The 18,120-nt window shown below is 35.7% G+C and overlaps 1 protein-coding gene across 3 annotated transcripts in view; it reads left to right on the top strand.

The window, feature by feature from the left end:
- Positions 1-18,120, top strand: part of CTNNA2 (catenin alpha 2) — a 1,194,816-nt gene that overhangs the window by 144,890 nt on the left and 1,031,806 nt on the right. For all 3 annotated transcript variants that reach the window (XM_059943640.1, XM_059943641.1, XM_059943642.1), the window contains one exon: positions 8,370-8,476. In XM_059943640.1, coding sequence (XP_059799623.1) covers positions 8,375-8,476 — 102 coding nt within the window. In that variant the 5' untranslated portion in view covers positions 8,370-8,374. The remainder of the gene's footprint in view (positions 1-8,369; positions 8,477-18,120) is intronic.

Raw genomic sequence — 18,120 nt, 5'->3', positions numbered from 1 at the left:
TAGCCCCATCCATTAGCAGAGAGGGTGCCTAAAATCATAATAAGGCCACAGATGCCCCAAAACACACCACCAGACGTGGACGTGCCCACCAGAAAGACAAGATCCAACCTCATCCACCAGAACACAGGCACTAGTCACCTCCACCAGGAAGCCTACACAACCCACTGAACCAACCTTAGCCACTGGGGACAGATACCAAAAACAACGGGAACTAAGAACCTGCAGCCTGTGAAAAGGAGACCCCAAACACAGTAAGATAAGCAAAATGAGAAGACAAAAAAACACACAGCAGGTGAAGGAGCAGGGTCAAAACACACCAGCCCTAACAAATGAAGAGGAAATAGGCAATCTACCTGAAAAAGAATTCAGAATAATGATAGTAAAGATGATCCAAAATCTTGGAAATAGAATAGACAAAATGCAAGATACATTTAACAAGGATGTAGAAGAACTGAAGAGGAACCAAGCAACGATGAAAAACACAATAAATGAAATTAAAAATACTCTAGATGGGATCAATAGCAGAATAACTGAGGCAGAAGAACGGATAAGTGACCTGGAAGATAAAATAGTGGAAATAACTACTGCAGAGCAGAATAAAGAAAAAAGAATGAAAAGAACTGAGGACAGTCTCAGAGACCTCTGGGACAACATTAAACGCACCAACATTCGAATTATAGGGGTCCCAGAAGAAGAAGAGAAAAAGAAAGGGACTGAGAAAATATTTGAAGAGATTATAGTTGAAAACTTCCCTAATATGGGAAAGGAAATAGTTAATCAAGTCCTGGAAGCACAGAGAGTCCCATACAGGATAAATCCAAGGAGAAACACGCCAAGACACATATTAATCAAACTATCAAAAATTAAATATAAAGAAAACATATTAAAAGCAGCAAGGGAAAAACAACAAATAACACACAAGGGAATCCCCATAAGGTTAACAGCTGATCTTTCAGCAGAAACTCTGCAAGCCAGAAGGGAGTGGCAGGATATACTTAAAGTCATGAAGGGGAAAAACCTACAACCAAGGTTACTCTACCCAGCAAGGATCTCATTCAGATTTGATGGAGAAATTAAAACCTTTACAGACAAGCAAAAGCTGAGAGAGTTCAGCACCACCAAACCAGCTTTACAACAAAAGCTAAAGGAACTTCTCTAGGCAAGAAACACAAGAGAAGGAAAACACCTACAATAACAAACACAAAACATTTAAGAAAATGGAAATAGGAACATACATATCGATAATTACCTTAAATGTAAATGGATTAAATGCTCCCACCAAAAGATACAGACTGGCTGAATCGATACAAAAACAAGACCCATATATATGCTGTCTACAAGAGACCCACTTCAGACCTAGAGACACATACAGACTGAAAGTGAGGGGATGGAAAAAGATATTCCATGCAAATGGAAATCAAAAAAAACTGGAGTAGCAATTCTCATATCAGACAAAATAGACTTTAAAACAAAGACTATTACAAGAGACAAAGAAGGACACTATATAATGATCAAGGGATCGATCCAAGAGGAAGGTATAACAATTGTAAATATTTATGCACCCAACATAGGAGCACCTCAATACATAAGGCAAATACTAACAGCCATAAAAGGGGAAATCGACAGTAACACAATCATAGTAGGGGACTTAACACCCCACTTTCACCAATGGACAGATCATCCAAAATGAAAATAAATAAGGAAACACAAGCTTTAAATGATACATTAAACAAGATGGACTTAATTGATATTTATAGGACATTCCACCCAAAAACAACAGAATACACATTTTTCTCAAGTGCTCATGGAACATTCTCCAGGATAGATCATATCTTGGGTCACAAATCAAGCCTTGGTAAATTTAAGAAAATCGAAATCGTATCAAGTATCTTTTCCGACCACAACGCTATGAGACTAGATATCAATTACAGGAAAAGATCTGTAAAAAATACAAACACATGGAGGCTACACAATACACTACTTAATAACGAAGTGATCACTGAAGAAATCAAAGGGGAAATCAAAAAATACCTAGAAACAAATGACAATGGAGACACGATGACCCAAAACCTATGTGATGCAGCAAAAGCAGTTCTACGAGGGAAGTTTATAGCAATACGAGCCTACATTAAGAAACAGGAAACATCTCGAATAAACAACCTAACCTTGCACCTAAAGCAATTAGAGAAAGAAGAGCAAAAAAACCCCAAAGCTAGCAGAATGAAAGAAATCTTAAAGATCAGATCAGAAATAAATGAAAAAGAAATGAAGGAAACAATAGCAAAAATCAATGAAACTAAAAGCTGGTTCTTCGAGAAGATAAACCAAACTGACAAACCATTAGCCAGACTCATCAAGAGAAAAAGGGAGAAGACTCAAATCAATAGAATTAGAAATGAAAAAGGAGAAGTAACCACTGACACTGCAGAAATAAAAACGATCATGAGAGATTACTACAAGCAACTCTATGCCAATAAAATGGACAACTTGGAAGAAATGGACAGATTCTTAGAAATGCACAACCTGCCGAGACTGAACCAGGAAGAAATAGAAAATATGAAGAGACCAATCACAAGCAATGAAATTGAAACTGTGATTAAAAATCTTCCAACAAACAAAAGCCCAGGACCAGATGGCTTCACTGGCGAATTCTATCAAACATTTAGAGAAGAGCTAACACCTATCCTTCTCAAACACTTCCAAAATATTGCAGAGGGAGGAACACTCCCCAACTCATTCTACGAGGCCACCATCACCCTGATACCAAAACCAGACAAAGATGTCACAAAGAAAGAAAACTACAGGCCAATATCACTGATGAACATAGATGCAAAAATCCTCAACAAAATACTCGCAAACAGAATCCAACAGCATATTAAAAGGATTATACACCATGATCAAGTGGGGTTTATTCCAGGAATGCAAGGATTCTTCAATATACGCAAATCAATCAACGTGATACATCATATTAACAAATTGAAGGAGAAAAACCATATGATCATCTCAATAGATGCAGAGAAAGCTTTCGACAAAATTCAACACCCATTTATGATAAAAGCCCTGCAGAAAGTAGGCATAAAGGGGACTTTCCTCAACATAATAAAGGCCATATATGACAAACCCACAGCCAACCTTGTCCTCAATGGTGAAAAACTGAAACCATTTCCACTAAGATCAGGAACAAGACAAGGTTGCCCACTCTCACCACTATTATTCAACATAGTTTTGGAAGTGTTAGCCACAGCAATCAGAGAAGAAAAAGAAATAAAAGGAATCCAAATGGGAAAAGAAGTAAAGCTGTCACTGTTTGCAGATGACACGATACTATACATAGAGAATCCTAAAACTGCCACCAGAAAACTACTAGAGCTAATCAATGAATTTGGTAAAGTAGCAGGATACAAAATTAATGCACAGAAATCTCTTGCATTCCTATATACTAATGATGAAAAATCTGAAAGTGAAATTAAGAAAACACTCCCGTTTACCATTGCAACAAAAAGAATAAAATATCTAGGAATAAACCTACCTAAGGAGACAAAAGACCTGTATGCAGAAAATTATAGGACACTGATGAAAGAAATTAAAGATGATACAAATAGATGGAGAGATAGACCATGTTCTTGGATTGGAAGAATCAACATTGTGAAAATGACTCTACTACCCAAAGCAATCTACAGATTCAATGCAATCCCTATCAAACTACCACTGGCATTTTTCACAGAACTAGAACAAAAAATTTCACAATTTGTATGGAGACACAAAAGACCCCGAATAGCCAAAGCAATCTTGAGAACGAAAAATGGAGCTGGAGGAATCAGGCTCCCTGACTTCAGACTATATTACAAAGCTACAGTAATCAAGACAGTTTGGTACTGGCACAAAAACAGAAATATAGATCAATGGAACAGGATAGAAAGCCCGGAGATAAACCCACGCACATATGGTCACCTTATCTTGGATAAAGGAAGCAAGCATATACAGTGGAGAAAAGACAGTCTCTTCAATAAGTGGTGCTGGGAAAATTGGACAGGTACATTTAAAAGTATGAAACTAGAACACTCCCTGACACCATACACAAAAATAAACTCAAAATGGATTAAAGACCTAAATTTTAAGCCAGACACTATCAAACTCTTAGAGGAAAACATAGGCAGAACACTCTATGACATAAATCGCAGCAAGATCCTTTTTGACCCAGCTCCTAGAGAAATGGAAATAAAAACACAAATAAACAAATGGGACCTAATGAAACTTAAAAGCTTTTGCACAGCAAAGGAAACCATAAACAAGACCAAAAGACAACCCTCAGAATGGGAGAAAATATTTGCAAATGAAGCAACTGACAAAGGATTAATCTCCAAGATTTACAAGCAGCTCGTGCAGCTCAATAACAAAAAAACAAACAACCCAATCCAAAAATGGGCAGAAGACCTAAATAGACATTTCTCCAAATAAGATATACAGATGGCCAACAGACACATGAAAGAATGCTCAACATCCTTAATCATTAGAGAAATGCAAATCAAAACTACAATGAGGTATCATCTCACACCGGTCAGAACAGCCATCATCAAAAAATCTAGAAACAATAAATGCTGGAGAGGGTGTGGAGAAAAGGGAACCCTCTTGCACTGTTGGTGGGAATGTAAATTGATACAGCCACTATGGAGAACAGTATGGAGGTTCCTTAAAAAACTAAAAATAGAACTACCATACGACCCAGCAATCCCACTACTGGGCATATACCCTGAGAAAACCATAATTCAAAAAGAGTCATGTACCAAAATGTTCATTGCAGATCTATTTACAATAGCCAGGACATGGAAACAACCAGAGTGTCCATCATCAGATGAATGGATAAAGAAGATGTGGCATATATATACAATGGAATATTACTCAGCCATAAAAAGAAATGAAATGGAGGTATTTGTAATGAGGTGGATGGAGTTAGAGTCTGTCATACAGAGTGAAGTAAGTCAGAACGAGAAAAACAAATACAGTATGCTAACACATATATATGGAATCTAAGGAAAAAATAAAAAAAAAAGGACATGAAGAACCTAGTGGCAAGATGGGAATAAAGACACAGACCTATTAAAGAATGGACTTGAGGATATGGGGAGGGGGAGGGGTGAGATGTGACAGGGTGAGAGAGTTTCATGGACATATATACACTACCAAATGTAAAATAGATAGCTAGTGGGAAGCAGCCGCATAGCACAGGGAGATCAGCTCGGTGCTTTGTGACTACCTAGAGGGGTGGGATAGGGAGGGTGGGAGGGAGGGAGATGCAAGAGGGAAGAGATATGCGAACATATGTATATGTATAACTGATTCACTTTGTTTTAAAGCAGAAACTAACACACCATTGTAATGCAATTATACTTCAATAAAGATGTTAAAAAAAAAAAAAAGACATTTGTTCCAGGAACATCTGGCAATGGGGAATTTCTGCAGTGAATTATGCATTGCATTAACATATTTGTCATTTGAAGGCACTCCTTGGGATAGGTACCTTGAGAGATTTTCTGTTTATCAGGACACTGTCTAAATTAGCAAAGCACATGACCCTTGGCTGCTCATAAGGGAGCTTGTTTTACACTGTTAGTCTTTTTTGTCAGGTTTTGCTTTTTTGTTGTGAGTGATGAGTGGCTGCTAGCACCTTGACCCATGCCTCTTCCATACCCCCATGGAGAGAGTCTGAAATTATCTAAGTTATTGCCATATAGGTTGTTTTATCACCTTTCATGTGTATGCAATTTGATACTTTTCGAGGAGCATATCTTCTCAGAGATTAAGTAAATTGCTAAGAACTTGTTCTTGGGCTTGTAAAATTGTGATGTATGGATGAGGACAGCCCTGTTGTCTTTTGTTTTTTACAACTCCTGTTTTTCACTCTTTGTGTCTAGTCAATAGTCTAAGTTTCCCTAACCAAAGCAAGTAGAATATGTAATTTTTTTCTTTGAATTTTAATCATTGAATAAAAAGATATATTTTCTTTACATAGAATCTCTTTTGTGGGCAAAACAGTCTGCATGAATTGTACGGATGCATAGTATGGATTTGAGACATGTTCCTTTGGAACATGAGAGGCTGGTGTGTGTGACTGCACACTTCATTTGTCCTCTTGCCTTCTTATTTGAGTTGATTTGCTTGTTTCACACAGAAGAATGTGTGGTTTCTATGACTAGGTTTTTCCCTTCAACAGATTAATACCATATAGACTATCCTTGCCTTTTGCACTTGAATTTTACCTGTGTCAAAAGAAGTGGCTGAAAGATTGCTCCCCAAAGTAATAAATTTAAGTCCAGTGATTTGCTCAGTCACTCTTGTCCTTTCAGTTTTAGATTTATAAGCCCTCTGACCTTCAGGATCCAAGGCTCCACTCCATCTAACTCTGCTTCTTGGCTCACAGTTGGCTTGAGGTCTTTGTTCAATATCTCCCATTTTTGCTTCATGCATGCTAGGTTAGTGTCTCTAATGTGAGTACCTCAGCATTTTTGTTTCTCACTTCAGCATTTTTTGAGTGCCATTTCTTTACAATAATATATTGGAACATGCCTAAAGATGTTGTGTGCCTTCCTTGGTCCACCAGCTTAGATGAACAAGTGTGCCCGTGTAATAGTGGTGATTCTCTGCGCAGTCCCACTCAGTACCTTTCACTATGGTCTTAAAATGACTTCGCTACTCCACTACTAGTTATCTTTTCCTACAGGACCTCCGTGTGCATCATCATTATTATGCCATTCATTATTCCATCAGAGCTGGAAAGAGGTTTTCAGGGAACTTCTCAGAGACTTGCAATCATGTGTCCTAAGTACTGGGTTACTTAGGTAGGGCTGGCTTCGGCAGGGATGAAGGTTTCCTGTGTGGATAGAAAGCATCTGGTGTTTTCATCCTTCTACAGCCCAGGAAGGTGTGCTGCAGCAGCAGAATTCTGGGCATGTCAGAGCTGCTATGTGGCAGTTGGTGGTGTGAATGGGAAATGTGTAAAGTGCTTTTAGGTTTTTGGAGTACAGGCAGCATATCCGTGCCAACTATTGTTGTTGTGAAGGAACCCAAATCTAAATCGGTCTATATGGTTGGATTGCTATGCTTAGTTTATTTAAAATATGGCATTTAGAGAGAGGTAAAATACCAGCACACTGTGTCTTCGCCTTTTTTTTTTTTTTTTTTTTTTTCCTGAAGCAAATTTGTTGGGAATGTTTGCAAAAGGACTAGCTTTAGCAGGTCAGTAAAGAGACATGTGTCTATTGTGATAGACCTTATTTTTAGTATTAATTCTAATAGAAATAATCATCTCTATTGATTTATAAGAGTGGAATTGAGTGGGGACATTGATTCAAAAGAAGAGGACAGCTATGAACAGTTTGATTTATGATGGTATTAAAGCAAGTGATTCAGATTCAGTTTGTACCATCTAAGGTTGCTTGTCCGGTGGGTAGTTGTCAAAATATATTCAGTAAAGAGCATTCAGTTTCTCAGTGAGAAACACACCCCTGGCAGAATGTCTAATGTACTCTATTGAGTCCAGGACAATATTGTGTGCCTGATACGTGTGAGGTTGCTACCTGCACACCCGTGGTTCTTAGGTAGGAGAGGACTGTGCTAGAATGCAATAAATAACCTTATCAGACACTCACTTTATGGGACAAGAGTGTAAATGCAGTGAGTAATCAGCATGTAAATAGCAGCAAGCTAATTTTCAGAATCACTGCCACTCATTTTGCAAGATAACTTTCCTGATTAAGAGAATGAAACTCAGCTCTCCCAGGGAGCATAGTCTCCTCAGTGGTCAATTCTGATGTGAAAAAAAAACAAAGAAGCAAGCCTTTCCTTAGGACCTAGGGTCCCTCATCCAGTGGTCGTGATGGGTTTACTGTGCTTCCTGAAAGTCTTTGTTGATCTCCCCAGACTGACTTTGGTGTCCTTTCCTCAGTTCTCCTGTGGCCCTCTCTGTATTCCTTGGTCACAGAACAGGTCACATTGAGGCATAATTGTGGCCGACCTCTACATTGAAACTATCAGCTACTCGAGGGCAAGGTCCAAGTCTTTCCCAGCATATAGCAGGTGGATATGTGTACTAAACACTGAGTGAGTGAAATATTTCAGTGTCAATTGGGTACCAAGAGTTTGTCTGATGTATACAGGTGCCCTCAGGAAATATCCATTTTCTGTCTGAACCCAACATCACTACCTCACATAGTTCTGCTTCTGATTTCCCCATCTCTAACTTTATAAGGTTGGACCAGACAGATAATTTTCAAGTATGCTCTAAGTTTTGGTGACTTATTCATTTTGAACCCACAAGGTAACAGATTATTTCTGTGATCATTATTTCTAATGGATTATGTGTGTTTCTGTAGGGAGCATGACTTCGGCAACTTCACCTATCATATTAAAATGGGACCCCAAAAGTTTGGAAATACGGACTCTAACAGTGGAGAGACTTTTGGAGCCACTTGTTACACAGGTAAGAGATGCTTTGAAATACTTTGTTACATGTGTATATTTCTGTTGGAATTGTATCATGACTTTCCAAAGAATTTAGAAAACCTTAAATGTGAATAAATCATTCCATAAGGCTAGTTACTGAATATTCCTGCTTGAACTGTGGACAGTTTTTTGTTTTTGTTTTTTGCCCTATAAGATTTGGAGTGCTTTTTAAAAAACTCTTCATATGATTTTTGAAATTAAGTAGATGTGGTAATTAAAGAGGGGGCTTTGGTGAAGGGGACTCTCATTTGCAGTAATGGATTCAAAGTCTAAATAAATCATTCCTAGCTTACTTTTAGATGCTAATGCAGTTAGGAAGAATTATATTGACTATTTAAGAGCAAAGTATATTTATTGAATTACGTTTTCTTTAGTTTACAAGGGAAAATTCATCATGTCAAAATGATGAAATGTTCCATTTTTATGTTGTCACATTTCCACAAGAGGACTGTTAACAGAAAAAATATCCTTTGGATTTTTAAATTTTAAAAATTAATTTTTGTGTCTTGTGAAGCATATCATTTGCTGCTATATTAACTAAATTTCATGGAATGTGAAAATTCAAGATTTTAATGGTATATTTGTAGAGAGATACTATGTCAAGTTAAGTAGAGGCCACATACTGGTTTTCTCTAGCTGCTATAGTAAATTACTGTAATCTTAGTGGCTTACAGCATCACAAATTTATTATCTTATGGTTCTAGAGGTCAGAGGTCCTAACGTCAGGGTATTGGCAGAGCTGCATTCCTTCTGGATGCTCTAGCAGAAAATCTATTTCTTTGCCTTTTCCATGTTCTAAAGGCCTCTCTCTTCTTTGGCCCCTTCCTCCATATCGAAAGCCAGCAATGTAGCATCTTCGAATCTCTCTCTGACTCTGACCCCTGCTCCTGTCCTCATATCTTATCCTGTCTCCCTCTTATAAGGACCCTTATGACTACATTGGGCCCACTCAGATTCTCTGGAATAATCTTCTCATCCCAAGATCTATGACCAAATCACATGTGAAAAGTCTCTCTTGCCATTTTAGGTAGCATGTTCAGTTTCCAGGGATTAAAACACGGACGTCTTCTTTGGGGGGGGGGGGTCATTGTTCAGTTTACCATAGTCTGCCCTCTGGCCACCGCCCCAAATTCACATCCTTCCCACACAAAACACATTCACCACATCCCAGATCCTCAAAAGTCTCAACTCTATAGTATCATCTCAAGACCAAAATCTCATCTAAAATTGATCAGCTTAAAAATTCCAAATCTTATCATCTAAATCATCTCAATTAGGTATGAGTAAGGTTCTAGTTATAATCCATCCTCAAGCAAAATTTCTCTCCATCTGTGTACCAGTGAAATTAGAGGACAAATTATATGCTCTCAAAATGCATTGGTGGGACAGGCGTAAGTTAACAGTTACAGATATTTTCATTTAAAAAGGGAGAATGTGGAAGAAAAATATGGGTTACCAGTCTCAAGCAATTTAGAAATCCAACTAGGCAAACTCAGTTATATTTCATAGCCTGGTAATAATCCTCTGTGGCTCAAGGCTCTGCCCTCTGGGCCTGGTTCTTCACCCTAAGAATCATTATTCTTTTTTCATGAAAGATATCACATATTTTCACCTGGATATTTTTTGCCTGTATAATTTTGAGAGTACACAGCCTTTCTGAATTTCATCTTTCTCTGGTTTTTTTTTTAGTCCAGATTGGCAGTGTTTCTACTGATGTAACATTCTTGAGAAACTTGTGGTTCTCTTTTGTAAATCTCTGGGGTTTTCTCTATTAGAAAACAGGCTGCTTCACAGGTCTTTCCTGGATAATCTCATCTCCATTTTTGGCCTCTGTGGAAATGACTGAGGGTGTCCATGAATCCCATGCCTAATCTCTGCAAGAGCTCCCTGCGTGAATGAACATTCTGAGGTTTTAATCCTTCCAAGGCACTAACCAAAGGTTGTCCAGACACAGGATTGACTTTTTCTCCAGAGCCACACTTTCCTGAAAGTGAGACCTCTAATTTTAGCACCTCTTGCAATCTGCATAGGCCAAGAAGTTTCCAAATCATTGGGTCCTGGTTCCTTTCAGCTTAATAATTCTTAACTCAATTTGTTTCTTTCCTCTGACACTTTGCTATAAGCAAGAAGAGGAAACCAGGCCACTCCTTCAGCACTTTGCTTGGAAATCTCCTCAGCTAAATATCCAAGTTCATCACTTATAATTCTGATTTCTACGTAATTATAGGGAGTAATTCAGCTAAGCTTTCTGCCACTCTATAGCAAATATTCTTTTTCCTCCAACTTCCAATAACAAGTTCCTCATTTCCTTCTGAGCCCTCACCAGCAGGGCTTTTAACATACATATTTTTACTGTCCATTCAAGGTAATCTAGGCTTTTTCTATCATGCTCCTCTAAATTTTTCCAGCCTCTGCCCACTGTCAATTCCAAAACCATTTCCCCATTTTTCAGGTATTTGTTATAGCAGCACCCTACTTCCCAGAACCAAAATCTTTATGTCTGTATGTTTCCAATTCCTACTATAACAAATTACCACAATCTTAGTAGCTTAAAACAATGCCCATTTATTATCATACAATTCTAGGGGTCAGAGGTCCTAAGATCAAGGTGTTGGTAGGGCCGTTCTCCTTAAGGAAGAAGTTCCTTCCCTCTTTTAGTGTCCAGAGTACACCTGTATCCTTGGTTATGGTATTTTCATCCATCATTAAAGCCAGCAGAATAGCACCTTCAAACCCCTCCCTCTGACTTCAGCTTCTACCATCACATCTCCTTCTGCCTCTCTTTTATAAGAACCCCTGTGGTTATATTGGGGCCACCCAGATATTCTAAAATCATCTTTCCACCTTGAGATCTTTAACCTTTATCACGTCTGCAGAGTCCCTTTTGCCATTTAAGGTAATACATTCACAAGTTCTAAGGATTAGGAAGTAGACATGTTTGTTTGTAATTGTTGAAACATTTCATTAGGTTTATGCCCATTTTCCATTTGGTCACGATTCTTGTTAGTGCTATACAAATTTCTTCAGGAAACACCTAATACTGATAGACTCTTAGATTTGGGAGTATGTTGACTACTGAGATTGTGGTCTATGGACTAAGGCTGATCCATGAATTATTTGTTATTGGTCAGCAGTAAGCACAGAAATTGAGAGTAAGTGCTTTGAAAAATTTATGGCAGTTTTATAGAGTAATTTTATGTCTGTTGTATCTAATGATAAAATTTGGCCTTGTTATTTTATCTTTAAATTTCCTTTGAATTATCTATTTTGTTGTATTTTATAAAAACTTTGGTTTGTGAACTTTTGCAATAACAAATATGTGGCCTTTCATCATAGATAGCTTGAAAAAGACTGGTTTAGGAGATATTTTGGAGTCGGTCAGCTCTGAAATGTAGTTCTGTCAGCTGAGTTATAAAAGCAGATTGCATTTTCCTAGCCTTGGAATTTTCACTTCAGATTACATGTCAATATATTTAACCCTTATCATATGGAAGAAATGAAACAATAATTAGAACATAGTGCCTGGTGCAATGATTAAATGTAGTCTCCATTTTTCTTTTTGAGACGGTTATATTATTAGGCTAATACTAGCCATACACCAATACTGTTTAAGTCAGTGAGAAGGATATGAGTGAATGCAGCATGGGCAAGCATAATATTACACATAAACTGTCTTTTATTTCTTAAAATTTTCATACCTTTATACTTTTGCTCTTGTATTTGACTTATCTAAAGTACAGCACATCTAAGATTACAGTTAAAGATTGTAGTCTTTTTCCATATATCTTTCAGTCCAATTATTTAGAATTCTTCTGTCAGATAAAGGTAATGCATTAAAAATATTTATTAAAAATAAAGACAGTTAACTGTCTAATTCATATTTGTTCACATATTACAGTAGAATACTTAAAACTCTTGATGAATTTCACACAGTAACTTAGCACTATAACTAGTCTTAACAACCTACCAACATCTTCCAATATCTAAATGGTTTACTTTTCTTCCTAGTGTTCCTACACTGATTTAAAAAGCAAAAAGATTCTCTCAAAAAATGTGACTTTTATGACAGGGTTTTCTAGATACTGTTTCCCCATAATATTATGGCTGTGTTATCAAGATTCACCATTCCCTCCCCTGGAATGAAATCTTAATGACTGTTGTGATTGTTAACCTTTGGAGGACATATGAATAAGTAAGGAGAGATAAGAAAATGTTAAATATAAACTCCATGCTCAACATTTAAAGCAAAAGGTGGAAATGAGAGAGAAAACTAAACTAAACAAAGGCCCCATATGAATCAAACACACACATACAACTTCTTTATTAATGTAATAAAATTCATTGCTATATTCAGTGACACAGTATGCCAATAGCCTTCCTACAGTTTCTGATAAAGCTGGATAAGGATGAAATAAATACCAGAAATTAAGGAGTTCTCAATAAAATTCATTCACTGTCATAAGAAAAATATTAGGAATTTATTGTTGATAAGTATTTAAAGTAGTAAACAAAACTTCTCATTTGTATCAGAATGTATATGAGGTGGCACATTTATAATTTACAATGCTGAAACGTCAAGATTCCTTTTGGAAAATGTTTACATTATGGAAATCATGCAATTTCAAGTGAGAAAAGATTCATCTTAGGAATTTTAGACCTTGAAAAATTTGCCTGAACTTTTATGAATTCAAGAAAGTAAAGATCTTTAATAGGCCATATTCACTTCATAGTTTACGTACTTGGAGCTTCTCTGGCCATCTTCTCTCTCTCCCAGATGAGGCAAGTGAGGCTCTGACAGGCTCAATGTCTGTGTCACACAGCCAGTATCCACATGCAGATGCTCTTAGCCTGTATTTTTCTTGGGGGATGTTGATATTTTGTAACCCAGGGAACACCTTAACATGTTAGCATGTTACTCTTGTTTGTACTCAAATTCTGTTCATCCTATTAAAATAACATTTCTTTCTCTGAAAAAAAAAATAGTCCATGTTCTGTGATACTAAGCTTTTTTAGGAAATGGAAAAATTATATTAGGCAACTTTATTAGGAAAGTAAAAAAATTATTAGGAAATTAAAACACACTCAGATAACTCTTAAAAGCAAAGGGAAATTACAAATTATATATGAGTTAATGAAGAAGATGATCTCTTCTTAACAAAATATACATACCCAGTAAAAGCTGTGCTTAGTACAGAATTTTAGCTTTAAATGCTTTTTTTATTAAAGAAAAATAAAAGTAAACTAAGTACTCATCTTAAAAAAATTAGAAAAAGAACATCAAAAGAAACTAGGAAATCAGAATTTAATAACAATAAAAACTGGAATCACTAAAGTAGAATACAAAAGTTAAAAGGGTTAAATTAATTCAAAATTTGATTCTTCTTTGAAATGGCCAATATAAATTCTTCAGGGCACAAATTATGGAAAATATATAGAGAAAGTATACATAAGATTATGAAAGGGAAAGCAGAAAGAACTCTAGGAACAAGAGAGATTAAAAGAAGTATAGTAGAATATTACCTGCAAATCTATACCTATGAAACATGAAAACCTAGAGGAAGGGAATAACTTCCCAGAAAAATTGAAATAACCAAAATTTATCTAAGAAGAAGTGGAGAACTAGAATAAGCCATATAAATATTGGAAAGCTGTTTAAAGATCTATTATCAAAAAGCACCAGAACAGATGGATACCTAGCTGAGTATTATCACATATTTAAAGAACTGATAATTGCATTGTCATTTAAAGTTCTGTTTCAACCATAGAAAAAGATTAACAGTGTCTCAATAATTCTTGAAGAATCATAACTTTAATATTAAAAATTCAAGACACTTTAAAATAACTAAAAAAAGGACAGTGATAGTTCGATCTCATTTCTGAATTTAAATGCCAAAAAAAAAAAACCCTACATAAAATATAGAAAGTATCATCCAGCAGTATAGCAAAAGTTCAGCATATGTATAACAAAATAAGACTTTTTAAGGAATATAATGATAGTCTATTATCAGGAAACAAATAAAAGTATTTTAGTGGCTCAATAGATTATAACCTGAGACACTAAAAAGACATTTGACAGAATTTTGCAGTCATTTCTAATAAATACTCTAAATAGGAATAAGATCAAGCTTTTAAGACAAAGGAATATACCTTGTAAACATAGGAATAGGACAGATAAAATATTCCTTTTATGATATTATTGTACTGTTAAAATTAATATGAGAATAAGGTTAGATGGCCAGATATAGAATAAATATACAAAAATTAATAGTTTTATCTATGCAAAACAGCTAGAAATCAAAACAGGAAAATATTCTCTTTGTAATTAAAGAATACATAAGGCCAATTATTTTACCTATATGAAATGCACATTAATCTTGTAGATTTTTAATGTGCAATTTTGTAATTATTTTCACACCATTGAAGTAGTGATTATGTATACACAAGCTTTGGAGTCAGGAAGGCTTGACTGTGAATCAGAGCTTGAATAGGTTACTTAATCTCTCCTCATATGTAAGCTATAGATACCTCATGGGATTATTAAAGTAGTACATGAGATTGTGCGTTGAAGTGATTGGTGAAGTACCTGACAGTATTCTCATAGTACTATCGGTTTGCTCTTAATGCAATGTTCTTTATTACTTGGTAGTACTGGCTTGATAGTAATGACTTTATTACTTGATAGTAATGGCTTACTTTGTAGTAATTAATTGTTATTAGAAAATGGGTGCCATTTATAAAATAGGGTTTCATTGGATATTTTCTTCAGAAAAAAGAATTTTAATGTAGATTTTGAAGAATTATTTGTGTATTGCCTTTAATCAAAGGTAAATAAAGCAGAAACCTCTAAAATTATTGGAAATTCAGCCTTCACCATTTCAGTAAGCTAATGAAGCTCAGGCCATCACAATAGGACAGATTGAAATTTGCTGGAATTTTGTTCCTTATAAAAGATGAATATGCAACTTAAGAAATAGCCCTAAGTATCTGATAAAAGAATACCATTGATGTTTAATGAGCTGTTCTAAATTGGCCTGATGGGGCAAGAACCTCCTGAGAAAAGGAGCTCTCTTTAATCATTTCCAGTATTATTTTCAGTAATGTCCATCGGGCCCTATTAGGTTAGGCTCTAGTGCCTTCTATAGTTAGGTCTTTTAAAATTTTACTCAAAAAGTTAATAATTATCTCAAAAGCTAAATAATTAGAACATCATATACTTAAAATATTGTTTCCAAATTAAGAAATTCAATTTTATACTTTAAAAAATACTTGATTTTCTCCCCGTTTTGATGTTAAATCCTTATACAGGAGTTACCTCTGTGTGACTCACAACAATAGTTAAATTCTTCAGTGCATTTAAAATCAGGGAATCAGATTTAAATTTAAAATCAGAAGATTTAAAGCTGAAAGTGATTGCAGAAATAAGCTGACACTCAGAAATGAAGTAACTTCCGAGAATTAAGCCGGTGTGTGCTTTTTTATGCTATTTCATACTCTCTCTTACACTGTTTACAAAATATTTTATGTATTAATTTACCTAAAGAATCAAAGTATAAAATGAAGTCTCAGTGTACCCTTTTTCCATCTGTCCAGAAAATATCATTATTGAAACTACCATAATTCATGTTTTATTCATGAGATTCAAAGATTAATACATTTGGATGGTTTCCATGGTGATACTACAACCTTACAATAAGTTGATCATTCATCTTTGTAAAGGATGTACTAAAAGGAAATGATGGGAACTCCAGTAAGCTTGTTTATTTATTTGATCAAATTTAGGTATAGTATGGTTAACCTGTTTCCAAGTATTTTTCTGTTTTTGTTTTTAAGTTATTTTCATACCAATTCCCATTTTAATTTTTGGATGCTATCTTTCTTGCTTTGAAAAATGTTTCAGTTTATCTGTCTTTAATAGAAGTTTTTTGGGTGAATGAATGAACTAAAACACCATAACTTTATTTAAAACCTCTGTACCTTTTCTTGTTAAAGAAAAAAGTAACATGTATTAAAAATAGGATTCGAATACAAGTAATGAGATTATGATTTGCAAATTTACCTTTAAGACGTATATTAATATTTAATTGAAAGTCTATATATATATATTTCTTACTCTTTTAACATCTTTATTGGAGTATAATTGCTTTACAATGGTATGTTAGTTTCTGCTTTATAACAAAGTGAATCAGCTATACATATACATATATCCCCATACCTCCTCCCTGTTGTGTCTCCCATATTTTTATTGTTTTACAAATATGGTTTCATCCATATTAACATATCTTAAATTGCACTTATTTTTTACATTTGGTACATAAACCTTAAGTAGTTAATTATGTTGGAAGTACTTCTTTGAATTGAAGTCATATGGTAGAATTCTTGACAGTTATTGTATTTGTCACTTTTTTTTTTTTGGATCTTGATAACATATCGACTTCATTTTTTTTTTAAATAGATCTTTATTGGAGTATAATTGCTTCACAATACTGTGAAGTCCTGTTTCTGTTGTACCCCAAAGGCAATCAGCCATATGCATACATATGTCCCCTTATCCCCTCCCTCTTCAGCCTCCCTCCCATCCTCCCTATCCCACCCCTTTAGGTCATCGCAAAGCACCGAGCTGATCTCTCTGTGCTATGCTGCTGCTTCCCACTAGCTAATTATTTTACATTCGGTAGTGTATATATGTTGATGCTACTCTCACTTCGCCCCTGCGGTAGATGGACCTAGAGTCTGTCATACAGGGTGAAGTAAGTCAGAGAGAGAAAAACAAATACTGTATGCTGATGCATATATATGTATTTGTCACTTCTGAAATAGGAATTTAATTAAGTAGTATATAGTATGGAGTTAGATTAATTTCTGTTTTGGGATTATGTTCTAAATTTTGATGTCTGCCACCAGATGAGGCCAGGTGTGTTGGCCAAGTTTTGAAACTTGAGTAATGTGTGGAGTCCTTTTAAACCCGAAACCAAAATCAAAACCAAAAAAATCCTTCCAAATCCCAGAATGGACTTAAAGTAGTATTACAAACATGAAATTATGTATGCATATATTTTTATTCATAAAGAAATTTACAAAATAAGTTCCAAAAACACAAAAACAAAAAATTGAAATTAACGTTAATTTGATGGATGGTGTTCTGCTGACATTAAAGCATTGCATATGACATAGATGTGGTAGTGACTACTTTAGCTCTATGTCTTGTGTTTGGTAAACACTCACTACCATGTGCACGTTTAGGACCAACTACTACAAATCATAACTATTGAGGGCACCATGGCATCATTTCACCTTTTTTTTTTTTTTAATTCATTTATTTATTTATTTATTTATTTTTGGGTGTGTTGGGTCTTCGTTTCTGTGCGAGGGCTTTCTCTAGTTGCGGCAAGCGGGGGCCACTCTTCATCGCGGTGCACGGACCTCTCACTATCGTGGCCTCTCTTGTTGCAGAGCACAGGCTCCAGACGCGCAGGCTCAGTAGTTGTGGATCACGGGCCTAGCTGCCCCTCGGCATGTGGGATCTTCCCAGACCAGGGTCCGAACCCGTGTCCCCTGCATTGGCAGGCAGATTCTCAACCACTGCGCCACCAGGGAAGCCCTCACCTTTTTTTTACCACAAAT

This window comes from Balaenoptera ricei, chromosome 13, assembly GCF_028023285.1.
Source record: "Balaenoptera ricei isolate mBalRic1 chromosome 13, mBalRic1.hap2, whole genome shotgun sequence".
Lineage (NCBI taxonomy): Eukaryota > Metazoa > Chordata > Mammalia > Artiodactyla > Balaenopteridae > Balaenoptera > Balaenoptera ricei.
This window is presented reverse-complemented; position numbering and strand designations above follow the sequence as displayed.